Source organism: Lepus europaeus, chromosome 19 (genome assembly GCF_033115175.1).
Source record: "Lepus europaeus isolate LE1 chromosome 19, mLepTim1.pri, whole genome shotgun sequence".
Lineage (NCBI taxonomy): Eukaryota > Metazoa > Chordata > Mammalia > Lagomorpha > Leporidae > Lepus > Lepus europaeus.
The window spans coordinates 11860117-11873915 of record NC_084845.1 but is presented as its reverse complement, the minus strand read 5'-3'; the positions used below and the strand labels follow the sequence as shown (position 1 = coordinate 11873915).

The 13799-nt window shown below is 60.0% G+C and overlaps 1 protein-coding gene across 1 annotated transcript in view; it reads left to right on the top strand.

Annotated features, from left to right (window-relative positions):
- Positions 1–13799, top strand: part of SPTBN4 (spectrin beta, non-erythrocytic 4) — a 72828-nt gene that overhangs the window by 25632 nt on the left and 33397 nt on the right. The window contains exons 7-16 of the mRNA XM_062176479.1: positions 865–977; positions 1074–1261; positions 1331–1448; positions 1690–1848; positions 2718–3020; positions 3639–3789; positions 5990–6908; positions 8004–8141; positions 11094–11844; positions 13096–13298. Of these exons, the coding sequence (XP_062032463.1) occupies positions 865–977; positions 1074–1261; positions 1331–1448; positions 1690–1848; positions 2718–3020; positions 3639–3789; positions 5990–6908; positions 8004–8141; positions 11094–11844; positions 13096–13298 (3043 nt within the window). The remainder of the gene's footprint in view (positions 1–864; positions 978–1073; positions 1262–1330; positions 1449–1689; positions 1849–2717; positions 3021–3638; positions 3790–5989; positions 6909–8003; positions 8142–11093; positions 11845–13095; positions 13299–13799) is intronic.

The following is a 13799-nucleotide window of genomic DNA, read 5'->3' as shown; positions in this document are numbered from 1 at the left end:
AGTAGGTGTTTGTGGGTGTCAGTTTCATGAAATGCTGAAGAGGAAGGGCCACATGCGTGTAGTGTTGTGTTTTTGATGGGTAAATTAAAATGACATCAGAATCCATTGAGTGCCTCCCCTGTGCCAGTCCATTCTCCCTAATACTTGCAGCAGTGTTCCTCAGAGGCAGGAACTTACAGTGGAAGAACTGAGGCTCGGGGACATTGTGTCCATTCCCTAAGGACAGAATGCTAGAAGTGCGTGAGCTGGGATTCCAGCCCACGCTGCCCCCAGAGCTCTTATCCTGGCTTCAACCCTCAGCCACCATTTGCATACTTAGGAAATATTAGTTGAGCTCTCACACTGTGTGATGGGCATGCCAGGAATAGTGATTTAAAAAAAAAAAAGGCGTATTTTTTGTCTTGCTGGAGCTCAAACTCTACATAATGAGTTAATCACACCAGTGAATATTTACTCTCAAGTTGTGGTTTCTTCCGGAAAGGGAATGATGAGGTGTTATGAAAGAGACAGGAGGAGGTCCACTCTAGCCAGGGCAAGCAGGGAGGCTGGTCTGAGGAAGTGGAAGTTGAGTTGAGCCACGAAGCGCGTGGAAGTAGAAGTGGGAACAGTGTCCAGGCAGTGAGGACAGTGTGTGCAAACGTTCTGGCCAGGACGGTGAAGTTGTATGTTCAAGAAACAGCTGCAGGTAATTCCTCCGTGGCTCACGTCCATCAACCACCATTTATCCCCATGTGATAGATCCCCACTGGGCAGATGCAAAAACTGAGGAGCAGAGAAGTTACCTTGGCAAGGCCATGGGTCCTCCCACCCTCAGCCCCTCTGAGTGCCCACCGCCATGCTCCCCCACTCCCCGTTCCCCTACAGATGTGAACATGGAAACTCCAGATGAGAAATCCATCATCACCTACGTGGTCTCTTTCTACCACTACTTCTCCAAGATGAAGGCTCTGGCTGTGGAGGGGAAGCGGATTGGGAAGGTACAAAGAGCCATGGAAAGGGGTGGCTGGGAGCCTGGGAAACACCTGAGAGCATACGTGGGATGAGGCTGACTCCATCTCCCTCTGCTGGGTCAGGTCCTGGATCAGGTGTTGGAGGTGGGAAAGATCATAGAGCGCTATGAGGAGCTTGCAGCCGAGCTGCTGGCCTGGATCCACCGCACTGTGGGCCTCATCAGCAACCAGAAGTTTGCCAACTCACTGAGTGGGGTGCAGCAGCAGCTACAGGCGTTCACGGCCTACTGCACTCTGGAGAAGCCAGTCAAGTGAGGCCCAGCTCAGGAGGAGGGTGGGGGAGGCACGGAGGCCAGGCCCCTAAGCTCATGCCCCCGTAGGTTCCAGGAGAAGGGGAACCTGGAGGTGCTGCTCTTCAGTATCCAGAGCAAACTGCGAGCCTGCAACCGGCGCCTCTTTGTGCCTCGGGAGGGCTGTGGCATCTGGGATATTGACAAGGTGAGGTGGGCAGGGCTGCATGGCAGGGTTACCTAGATTGTGTGCTGCTCAATGAGCCATTCACTTTGTGGACAACACGGGTACAGTTTTCTAGCAGTAAGGTGTCGTAAGGAGCAGCTTTTTCTCTTCTACTTTGCAAAAAGGTGTCACATATGCTATGAGTGGCCTCAGATGGAGAAGCCAGGGCCATTGCATGGCAAGGAGTTGTTGGAATCTAACTGCTTCCTCCCATCTTCCCCAGGCCTGGGGCCAGCTGGAAAAGGCAGAACACGAGCGGGAAGCTGCCCTCCGGGCTGAGCTGATCCGGCAGGAGAAGCTGGAGCTTCTAGCTCAGAGGTTTGACCACAAAGTGGCTATGAGAGAGAGCTGGCTGAATGAGAACCAGCGCCTGGTTTCCCAGGTACGAGGTGTAGGGCTCGGCTCCGGGGGAAAGGGAGTGAGGGCAGGGTTGATGGCCCTGGGATTAGGGAGGGAGATTTGACATCTTAAGCAACAGAGAAGAGTTGGATGAGTCTCCTAGCTGACAAATGATGGTGTGAATGGAGACTTGCTCTCCAAAGTGATGGGTGGGTGAGGGGAGTGGACCTGACATTCACAGTATTGGGACAGTGAAACCGGTCTCCAGGGCAACTAGACAGAAACATGGGGAATATTTAAGTACAGCCTTAGTGACAGGGATGTTGTATTTTGTGCACAGGGTAACTTAGGAGGGTAGAATTAGTCTCCTAAGTAGCAGAGTAGGATAGACTTCCATGACAGTGGGAGAATAGGGCATTTTTCCTGGGTAAGAAATTTAGGGTTAGATATGTGATACAGCATGGTGGAACTGATCTCTGGAATTACATGAGAGAGTGAGGCTGGTCTCTAGGGTAGCAGGGAAATGAAGGGTTGGTCTCCAGGGTAACTGGGGAGAATAGGATGGGTTTCTAGAGTAACTGGAGGGTAGGTGGGGCCAGTCTCCAGGGCAACAAGGAGGGGATAAAGCTGGTCTCCAGGATAACTGGAGAGGTGAGACTGTATCCACAGTAACTGGGGAGGGTGGGGTTTATCTCCAGGGTAACAAGTATAAGTGGGACTGGTCTCTTGGCAACTGAAATGTGGGTTGGGCTTGTCTCTGGGTAACAGGGAGGATGGGATTGGTCTCTATGGTAACCAAGGTGGGAGTGACTGGTTTGCAGGTCAAAGGGGAGAGTTTTCCAGGGTCATACAGGGTCAGGGTAACAGGTGGACTGCTGAGGCAGCATGGGTATCTGGCCTGTACTGCCCCAGGATAACTTTGGATATGAGCTGCCAGCAGTGGAGGCATCCATGAAGAAGCACGAAGCCATTGAGGCGGACATTGCAGCCTACGAGGAGCGGGTTCAGGGCGTGGCAGAGCTGGCCCAGGCACTGGCGGCTGAAGGCTACTATGATGCCCGGAGGGTGGCAGCCCAGCGTGACAGTGTCCTGCGCCAGTGGGCCCTGCTGACTGGGCTGGTAGGCGCCCGGCGGACGCGGCTCGAGCAGAACCTGGCCCTACAGAAGGTCTTCCAGGAGATGGTGTACATGGTGGACTGGATGGAAGAGATGCAGGTGGGGGCCGAGCATGGGGCTGGGGGTGGGTGGTCAGGCCTTGGAGGACAGGGAGGGAGCTGACAGAGACATGCGAGAAAGTGGGGGAAGGGACAGAATGTGCAGAGATAACCAGGGAAACAGAGAGAAAGAGCAAGTGAGAGTGTGAGAGAAAGAGACAAGAGAGGAAGGACAAGAAAGACACAGAGACATATAAAGAAACGGGAGAGAGAGACACAAAGATAGCACAAGAGCCAGGGGCAGAGACAGTGAGATTAAGCCAGAGGAAGATAGTGATGGTGAGAGAGAGAGAGAAAGAGAGCGAGAAAGAAGAATCTGGAAAGGCAACCTCGAGGCTGCCAGTGGAAATCTCTGTGGTGCAGAGAGAGGCTTACTAGAGAATAGTAAATACATGCAGAAATGGAGATAGAAATGGTGGGACCAGAGAGAAAGATGCAGACGCACAGGGGCAGAGACAGCCCAGAAATTGGGGATGATGGAGGTGGGGGAGGACAGAGCCCAGGAGACAGCTCAGAGCTGAGAGCAATGGCGCAGAGCAAGTGACAGCAGGGAAGAGGTGGGTGGTCTGAGGGCCAGTGCCAGAGGTATGCGCGGTGCTCCCCTCCCACACCCCTACAGGCACAGCTGCTGTCCCGGGAGTGCGGGCAGCACCTGGTAGAGGCGGAGGACCTGCTGCAGAAGCACGGGCTGCTGGAGGGGGACATCACGGCCCAGAGCGAGCGGGTGGAGGCCCTCAACGCCGCTGCCCTGCGTTTCTCCCAGCTGCAGGGTGAGTCGGGTTGGAGACCCTCAGGGCCGGCGCTAGCAGAGGCAGAAGTAAGGGCTGAGCTCCCTGTGTTGGGGGCGTCTAAGCAAAGCTAGGATCATGCTCCTTATGGGGAGTCCCGGGGGCATGAGTGTCGGAAGGAGGAGGCCAGAACACACGGCTGGTTCCTGCTTTGGAATTCTGCAGTGATCACTCGCCTTAAGTGGAGTACTTGTTGATCTCAGTGATTTTCATCATAGACTGTGTGAGGTCCCGGATGGGCAGGCCCTGTCCAGCACCAACTCAGTTGGCTTAGGAGGGAAAGGGGGACGTATTGGCTTATGTAACTGGAATGTCCAGGGAGGGCTGGGTTTGGCTTCAGGCACGGTTGCAGCCAGGCCTGGCTCAGTGATGTTTCTAGGACTCCGTCTCTCTCCACCTCTGGTCTCTGTGTCACTGTCGGGCAGCTCCTCCTCTTGTGTAAATCTGGGGTCAGACAGCCCCTGTTACAACCCAGCAGCTCAGCGGACCCGGCTGGAGACAGGCTCCACTCTCTCAGTACCTCTGACAAGGGTCCAATGCTCAGCCAGTTGGCACGGCCCCAGGGTGTGCAGTGAGCTGATTGGCCACATCTGTGTGATGTGCCCACCTCAAGACCAGGAGTGGGGCCAGCCCCCTCCCAGGACAGGGAGTAGGAAAGAGAGTGCCCGAACTGAAAGCAGAACATGGACGCTGGTGGACAAAGGCACGACTGGCACCGGGAAGTTCCTGGTTACTGATGGCTGTGCCCTCCGGGCGGCTCCCTGTGGTCCCCAGGCCATGTGGCTTTGTTGGCTGTTTGCACACAGCTGGGAGCCTTTCCGCGGGGGAGCGTGGCGAGGGATGCGATTAGCAGCTGGGTTTGTGCTAGCTGAGTGCGTGCAGTGTTTTGCTGAGGACCAGACGCAGCCAGGACTCAGGGGTAACGAGTCCACTGAGCCCCGTATCATTCTGTCTGGCTGCGGGGCTCACGTGCCCACTCTTGTTGGTGCCCGGCCGCGGTGATGGAGTGGGCTTGGTTCTGTCCTGCTGCCTCCCAGTCACGGCGTGGCTGTGAGATTCCCCCTGGCTGGCTGTGTGCACTGAGGGTGTTTTTCTTTCTCTCTGACCAGGAAACCAAGGCCCCAGCCACAGAGCGGGTCTTCCCCTCTGCCCTTAGAGGTTTGTCCTGTCCCCAGAGCTACGGCCCTGGTTAATCCTGGCGCCCTGTTAGACGGGAGGCGCCCGGCTGGCTGGCAGTGCGGCGGCGGGTGGGGGTGATTCTCAGCGCTGAGTCAGACACTAGAGTTGCCTCCCAAGCTCTGGTATGGATGTCCTGATAGGGACCCAGTCCCCCGCCATGGGTGCTTGCCCCGGCAGGCCACCTTTGACTTCTCCTGATGATGACCAGTGGTGCCGAGCATGGAGCAAGGGGCAGCGTGTCACGGGCGGCGTCACCCTGACTGCCGGCCCAGAGTGTCACCTCCTGATTGGCCACTTTTTTTAAAATAAATTTTTTTATTTTTATTTAGATTTGAGAGGCAAGGCAGACGAGCCGAGCTCAGACAGACCGGCAGGCAGCAAGCTTTGCGAAGGCGATGCTTCTTCCCTCAGGCATTGCATTCTATCTCCCCGTCATTCTATTCCATTCCACTAAAGAAGTGCTCGCTGTGACCCTCTAAATGAATTTCACAGCTCTCTGGCCACACACTTGAGGCCCAGGAGGAAGGGGAGGTATTTGAGGAGAGAAGAGAGCTCAGGTCAGCAAGCAACAGGGAAGGGTGGGAGCTTTAAAACCCAGCTCTGAGCAGAGACATGGCACCCAGGCCACGCATGTATGCAGACTCTGAGACGCTCTGAGGCCATCTGTCGCCCAGCCAGTAAGTCCCCACACGCAGGCCACAGCTCTGGGCTCCACCCTGGGCTGGGCAGTGTGCGGACAGACCCAGGCCCTGCCACCACGGAGCGCCCAGTCCAGGGAGCGGTACACAGGGGCTGTGACACCCCACAATAGTCAGGGCTGGGATGGGAGAAGAGAAGAAGCCTGAGAGGGGCCCGAAGAGGTTCCCACTCCGGCCTCGGGTGTGTCAGGGAAGGCTGCCTGGAGGAGGACACCTTACCCAGGGCAGGGGAGGCAGCCTGCGCCACCGTCTCCTGGGCACTCGCTGGCCCGTGCCCAACCTGGCATCCCCCACTTCTGGCCCAGGCTACCAGCCCTGCGACCCTCAGGTCATCTGTAACCGTGTGAACCACGTGCACGGCTGTCTGGCGGAGCTGCAGGAGCAGGCGGCCCAGCGGCGCGCGGAGCTGGAGGCCTCGCGGAGCCTGTGGGCGCTGCTGCAGGAGCTGGAGGAGGCCGAGAGCTGGGCGCGCGACAAGGAGCGCCTCCTGGAGGCCGCGGGCGGCGGCGCGGCGGGCAGCGCGCACGACCTGTCCAGCACCGCGCGCCTGCTGGCGCAGCACAAGATCCTGCAGGGCGAGCTGGGCGGGCGCCGGGCGCTGCTGCAGCAGGCGCTGCGGCGCGGCGAGGAGCTGGCTGCGGCCGGCGGGGCCGTGGGCCCGGGCGCCGAGATGGTGCACTTGGCCGGCCTGGCGGAGCGCGCAGCGAGCGCGCGGCGCCGCTGGCAGCGGCTGGAAGAGGCGGCGCAGCGGCGGGAGCGGCGGCTGCAGGAGGCGCGGGCGCTGCACCAGTTCGGCGCTGAGCTCGACGGGCTCCTGGACTGGCTTCGCGACGCGTACCGCCTGGCAGCAGCTGGCGACTTTGGCCACGACGAAGCGTCCAGCCGCCGCCTGGCGCGCCAGCACCGCGCTCTCACTGGGGAGGTGGAGGCGCATCGCGGGCCCGTGGGTGGCCTGCGGCGCCAGCTGGCGACACTGGGGGGCGCCAGCGGGGCCGGGCCGCTGGTGGTGGCGCTGCAGGTGCGCGTGGTGGAGGCGGAGCAGTTATTCGCCGAGGTGACCGAGGTGGCCGCGCTGCGGCGCCAGTGGCTGCGGGACGCCCTCGCCGTCTACCGCATGTTCGGCGAGGTGCACGCGTGCGAGCTGTGGATCGGCGAGAAGGAACAATGGCTGCTCGCCATGCGCGTACCCGATTCGCTCGATGACGTCGAAGTGGTGCAGCACCGGTGAGCGCGCGCCTGTGGGACTCCCGGGTCCCCTTTCTCACGCACCCAGTCTTGGCCTTCATTGGTCTGACAGTGCCCATGCCAGTCCTTCGCCAGCCTTGTGACTGTTCTCCAACTGGCCCAGCCTCTGTGCATCAGTTTGCCTGTCCATAAAATGGGCTGCTGTTAGGCCCCATCTGGCAGGCTGCTGGTGAACCGTGAACGAGTGAGTGCCGGGAGCGCGGGCCACTGTTGCTATGAGGCTCATACTCACCTGGCCAGAAATTAGCCACCTGAGCTCCTCCAGGTCACCCAAGACTGACCCCTCCCTGGGACTCCCTGTGCGCCCGGCACAGATGCCACGTCCCTCGCTAACCTAATGGTCCAGGCCCTTGCAGCTTTCTCTTTGCTCTCTGTGCTTTAGCAGCCCCCGCTCCTCCGTGACATCTCGCAAGGCTGACTTGCTGTCGGCCGACGTGGCGATGAGTGGCTGAACGCTGTCACCCTTTCCCTGTGCGCCCTGTGCGTCCCTCCACCCATCCCACAGGCCTTGTGCTGGGCACTGCTGGAAACGGGCCTGCTCCTTGCCCCTCCTGTCCATACCATTCCCCAAGTGTTTTAGCCAAAGAAGGTCCCCCAGCCTGAGCCCCAGGGCTGCCATGGGGAGTGGGTGGTAGTGGTGGCCAGGAGCCCAGAATGGCAGTCGGGGCGGGGGGGGAACCCGGATGGGACAGGACTGGACCAGAGCCGGAAGCCAAGCACATAGGCCATGGGGGCAGTTGTGCGAGGCACAGGTATCAGGCCTGGGGGTGGTGGGGCTGTCCCTGAGCTGCTACACGGGAGACCCCGAGGGTAGTCTGAGTCACAGTGGTGTGAAAAGCCCCCAGAGGACCTGGGGCTGGAGATGGGTTTCAGAGGTGGGGGCAGGGCTGTGAGCGCATGTGAGGGACCCAGGACAGAGCGCCCAGGGCCCCGGCACTGCAGCGGCCGGCAGAGGGGCCAGGCACTGAGGCCACAGAGTTCCTGGCGGAGGCTGGAGCAGGCAGTTCCCTAGAGGCCGAGGAGCGGGCATGGCCCAGGCCCGGGCCTCTGAGCACCTCCATCCTCCTCCCGCAGATTTGAGAGCCTGGACCAGGAGATGAACAGTCTGATGGGCCGCGTCCTGGACGTGAACCACACGGTGCAGGAGCTGGTGGAAGGCGGCCACCCCAGCTCGGAGGAGGTGCGCTCCTGCCAGGACCACCTCAACAGCAGGTAGGCGGGGCTGGGGCTGGGGCTGGGAGGCCTCCCTGACGTCTCAGCAGCTCCTCCCATCGCCCCGCCACGTGCACTCAGCGACAGACCGGGACGCTCAGTCAGCCAAATTGGGACAAAGGCGGCAACGCCCAGTGCTGGGGTTGATGCAGTGTGCGATGCTCGTCCCTTGCTGCGTCGGCTTGTTCAGACAGGACCTGCCGAGGAGCCACTGTCCACCGGGAGTCCTCTCAAGCCCTTTATGTTACCTGGGTTTATCTCCCCATATCCTAGTGAAGTGAGAATTTGGAACTTGCTAAAAACAGTAGCACATGAGCCCGGTTCCCTGGGCGCACCACATGCCGTTCTGTGGGTGCAGGTGGGGTTCACAGATGGGGGTGCAGACACCAAGAGGGGACGCCAAGAGTCCCCTTTGTCCAAGGGGACTCCGTGTCCTGAGTAGGAATTGGTTCCAATTCTGTCTGAATCCAGAATGAGGCTCCTCATCACTGCCATGGCAATGGTTGGGGCTAGATATCATCCCAAGTTAGAGAAGAGGAAGCGGGGCTCAGAGAGGTGGAGGTCCTGGCCCAAGGTCACACAGCCAGGTCGGGCTCTTGATTTTGGGTGCGTCTGAGTCCAGAGACATTGCTCTTCACTGCATCCCAGGAGCCAGGGGCTTATTTCTTTAATTTTTAAAAAAGATTTATTTGTTTAAAAGGCAGAGTAACAGAAATGGAGAATCTTCCATCTGCTGGTTCTCACCCCAAATGGCCGTAGTGGCTGAAGCTGGGCCAGGTCGAAACCAGGAGCCAGGGGCTTTGTCCGGGTGTCCCACGTGGGTGCAGGGGCCTAAGGACTTGGGTCGTCTTCCACTGCCTTCCCAGGCATGTTAGCAGGGAGCTGGATCAGAAGTGGAGCAGCCGGGGCCCCAACTGGCATCGGTATAGGATGCTGGCAGCACAGGCAGCACCTTAACCCACCATGCCACAGCACCAGCCCCAGTGTCAGAGATTTAAAAGCCTCTGTTGAGGGCAGCGCTGCGGGGCAGCAGGTTAAGCCACTGTTCGCAATGCCAGCGTGTCACACTGGAGTCAAGGCCTCGCTCTCTGCTTCTGACCCAGCTCCCCGCTAACACACCTGGGCAGGCAGCAGCAGATGACCTTGGTACTTGGGTCCCTGCCACCCATGCGGGAGACCCATGGCCCAGCCCTGGCTTCTGTGGCTTCCTCTCTGTCACTCTGCTTTGCAAATAAAAAATCTTTAAAGAATGAAAGCCTCTGTCACCTGGGCAGGTCCCCAACAGCAAGACCAAGCAGCAGCATTGCTTCTCAGTGTCCAGAGGCCCAGGTGCCGAGTGCCATAGCTATGTGGTCTCAGTAAACACTCAGCAAAGTGGACATTGTTCTTCCCATTTTCCAGACGAAGAAACTGAGGCTCAGGCAGGTGTCGGGCTGGCCCAGAGGCACACAGCAGATCTGGCCGGGGCAGACCTCGAACTCTCACCCTTCTGATTTCCACAGTCCACGTCTCTGCCCTTGGGCTGTGTCCAGAGAGGCAGTTATGTAAACTACAGCACAAACAAGATCTTTGGAGACTCGTAAGGCCTTGTGCAAGAGAGAGGCTCGGGAGTGGCTTTAGACTGTATGGTCAGACACGGCATTTTGAGCCGGATCCTTAGAGGGGAGAAGAAACAGCCAGACAGGAAGAGTGGGGCGGGGAGGGGAGGCACAGTGTTCCCGAGCTGGGAGCCGGTGAGCAGAGGCCCTGAGGCCGGGGCGGCTTGGTGCATTCCCAAGGACTGTCGTCACTCAGGAAGGCTGGCTCTTCGCAGGCCACACCTCCGTTGACTGACACATGCTCTGCACTTTAAAACATGTATTTGGAGAGAGAGAGAGAGAGAGAGAGAGAGAGAGAGAGAGAGAGAGGGCATTCATATCTGCTGGCTCATTCCTCAATGCCTGCACAGCCAGAGCTGGGTTGTGGTCAAAGCCAGCAGCCAGGAGCTCACAGGGGTGGCAGGGCCCCAGTGACCTGAGCCATCGCTGCCACCTCCCAGGGGCTGCACTGGCAGGAATCTGGCGTCAGGAGCCAGAGCCGGGAACATAACTCGGACACTCTGACATGGGACACGGGGATCTGAACCACTGGGCTAAATACCCAGCCCCTGCCTCTGCACTTTTTATTATTTTAAAAAAGATTGATTGATTGGAAAGCAGAGAGAGAGAGAGAGAGAGCTCCCATCCTCTAGCTCAGCCCCTGTATGGCCCTAACAGCCAGGTCCCGGCCAGAGCAAGGTCAGGAGCCAGGAGCCTGGAACTCTACCTAGGTGTCCCGCGTGGGTGGCGGGGGCTTGAGCCAGTGCCCTCAGATGGGAGCTGGTGTTGCAGGCAGCAGTGTAACCCGCTGTGCCACAGTGCCCGTCCCTCCTCTGCCCTGAGGGGGAAAAATACTGAGGACCCCGCAGTTTGCTGTAATGGGTCATATCTACCAATGTATTAGGACTTAAGGCCAAGAAACTTTAAAATACTAAGTCACATAAAAATAATAGCAAACCTATTATATGTTAGCATAACACACATTTTATGAACACATTGTATTTTTCTAAACAAAAAATGTGAGAGACCTGGCATTGTTTCTAATTTTTGCAGATCTGTTGAATGTCTGGCTTAAGAGAAGGCAGAACTGGGGCTGGCACTGGGGCCCCTTGGGGTTGGGCCACTGCTGGCACCCCTGGCACCCCACATCAGAGTGACAAGGAGGCTGGGCGGAGCTTCTGGCTCCCAGCTGCAGCCTGGCCCAACCCTGGCCTTGGGGGCCATATGGGGAGTGAACCACGGCTAGGAGATCTCTCTCTCTCTCTCTATCAAAAAGAGAAATGGGAGGGGGGCAGTGGGCTGGCCGGCCTCACCCCCGCCCCCCGCCCAAGAGGAGTTCCTGTCCTCCTGAAGTCGCCCTCTTTCCCCGGGGCAGGTGGAACCGCATCGTGGAGCTGGTGGAACAGCGCAAGGAGGAGCTGGGCGCGGTGCTGCTGGTGGAGAACCACGTGCTGGAGGTAGCCGAGGTGCGCTCGCAGGTGCGCGAGAAGCGGCGGGCGGTGGAGAGCGCGCCCCGCGCCGGCGGCGCCCTGCAGTGGCGCCTGAGCGGCCTGGAGGCCGCGCTGCAAGCGCTCGAGCCGCGCCAGGAAGCCCTGCTGGAGGAGGCGGCCCTGCTGGCGGCGCGCTTCCCCGCGCAGGCGGCACGGCTGCACCAGGGCGCCGAGGAGCTGGGCGCCGAATGGGGCGCGCTGGCCAGCGCTGCCCAAGCATGCGGCCAGGCGGTGGCGGCGGCAGGGCGCCTGCAACGCTTTCTGCACGACCTGGACGCCTTCCTGGACTGGCTGGTGCGCGCCCAGGAGGCGGCGGCCGGCGGCGAGGGGCCCCTGCCCGGCAGCCTGGAGGAGGCTGACGCGCTGCTGGCGCGCCACGCGGCGCTCAAGGAGGAGGTGGACCGGCGCGAGGAGGACTACGCGCGCATCGTGGCGGCCAGCGAGGCGCTGCTGGCGGCCGACGGCGCCGAGCTGGGCCCCGGGCTGGCGCTCGACGAGTGGCTGCCCCACCTCGAAGTCGGCTGGCACAAGCTGCTGGGCCTGTGGGAGGCGCGCAGGGAGGCGCTGGTGCAGGCGCACGTCTACCAGCTCTTCCTGCGTGACCTGCGCCAGGCGCTCGCCGTGCTCCGCAACCAGGTGCCGGCTCCGGGAGCGCGGCCGCGGGGGACGGCGGGCAAGGGGGGCGGGTCGCATGGGGCGGGGGGGGGGGGGAGTGGCTGGGAGTAAGGGGAAGACTTCGGCACAGGGACCTGGGTTGTGGATCGTCCAGTGTGTGTGTGCGTGTGCATGTGCGGGTGCACAGCATTGCATGGTCCTGATGGCTGGGGCGCGTGAGCGGTGGGGGACTCTCCACGGGGAGGAACGCACCTGAATGGTTCTTGGCGCGGCTTCCTGGGGGTTGCGGGTTATCTGGAAGGAGAGGAGAGGATGGGGTGACTGGGGATGGCTGAGCAGGGGGAGCAGTGGATACGGAAGGACTGAGATGGTGCAGTTGGGTAACAGGCAGAGAGGCGAGGTGTGGGTCAGCACATGGCATGGCTGCGTGATTGTCTTCATTGTGGGGGGTGATCATTTGTGGATGCTCTGGGGAATGGAGCTGTGCCTATGGCTTGAGGAGGCAGAGCTGGCGGTTACCTGGGGACGGCCGACCCCGTGGGAGGTCATCCTGGGAGGGAACCAAGTGTCCAAGGTCTTGGCCAATGGAACACCCAGTTTCAGATGGCCCAAGAGTAGATGCCAGTGTGCGGGGATCGTCTTGGAAGGGGTGGACGTCCATGCTGGTTCTTGAGGGGACCCTGACCCAGGGATTATCTGGGGGGGACAGACAGAACCCCGACTCCTGAGGTCACCGGGTATGGAGCTGAAGTGACCTTGAGAGACCCTTTCTGACCCACACATCTCACTAAGGAGAAAACCAGAGAGGGAAAGAAGCTCCTCGAGGTCACACAGCACCCAGTCCACTGTCCATCAATTAACCACACATTGACCGAGGGTCTCCTCTGTGCCGGGCACTCTGCTGGGCCCAGGCATTCCTTGGGAAGCAAAACACACAATGCTACCCTCCCGGGACCGCTGTGGGTGCATATGGGGAGGAGACAGGAACCAAGCAGGTGCATATATAATATTTTGCCAGGTGTGTGCACTGAGAACTCACACAGCAGAGTGACAGGCTAGGCTGGGCGGAGGGTTGATATTTTTGGCAGGGCAGTCGGGGACTGGAGCAGAGTGAGGGAGACAGCAGTGGGGGTACCTGGAGGGCCAAACTGCCAAGCAGAGACCAGCGTGGGCAAAGGTCCTGTGGCAGGCCTGGGAGGAGGGGCTGGCCAGCCCGGCTGGAGGCCTGGGCAGGCGTGTGGCTGACCTGTGTGCCACCCTCCCGCTTCCCAGGAGCTGGCACTGTCTGGGGTGGAGCTCCCGGGCACGGTGGAGGCCGTGGAGGAGGCGCTGAAGCGGCACCGGGATCTCCTCACCACAATGGAGCTGAACCAGCAGAAGCTGCAGGTGGCCGTGCAGGCTGCCGAGGGCCTGCTGAGGCAGGGCAACGCCTACGGCGAGCAGGCCCAGGAGGCGGTGGCCCGGCTGCTGGAGAAGTAGGTCCCCCAGACCCTGGGGGCATGGGCCGGGGCGTTCCAGCCGAAGAGGGGTGAGAGAGGCCAGGGTCCCTCGCATTGGCGTCATGAACTCTGCCCCCTCCGACTTCTGGTTAATTCCACGTTGCCTTGGATTGCATGCACGTGGACGTCCCGTGGACAGATAACACGAGGTTGGAAGCCCCAAAGATAAGCAGGGTAGACCACGAGAAGTTTCTCTCCCGAGCCCGCCCTTAGCACGGGCGTCTGGGCCTGGCGTCCATCCCCAGATCCCGCAGCCGGAAGCCCGGTGCAGGCTGTGTTTCAGCTTCCCAGCGGGGGGCACCCCCTGCCATGCTGCCACCCCCCCTGCCATGCTGTCACTTACTTTTTTTTTTTTTTAAGATTTATTTATTTGAAAGTCAGAGTTAGAGAGGAGAGGCAGGGAGAGAGAGAGACAGAGACAGAGACAGAGACAGAGGTCTTCCATCTACTGGTTCACTCCCCAATTGCTGCAATGGC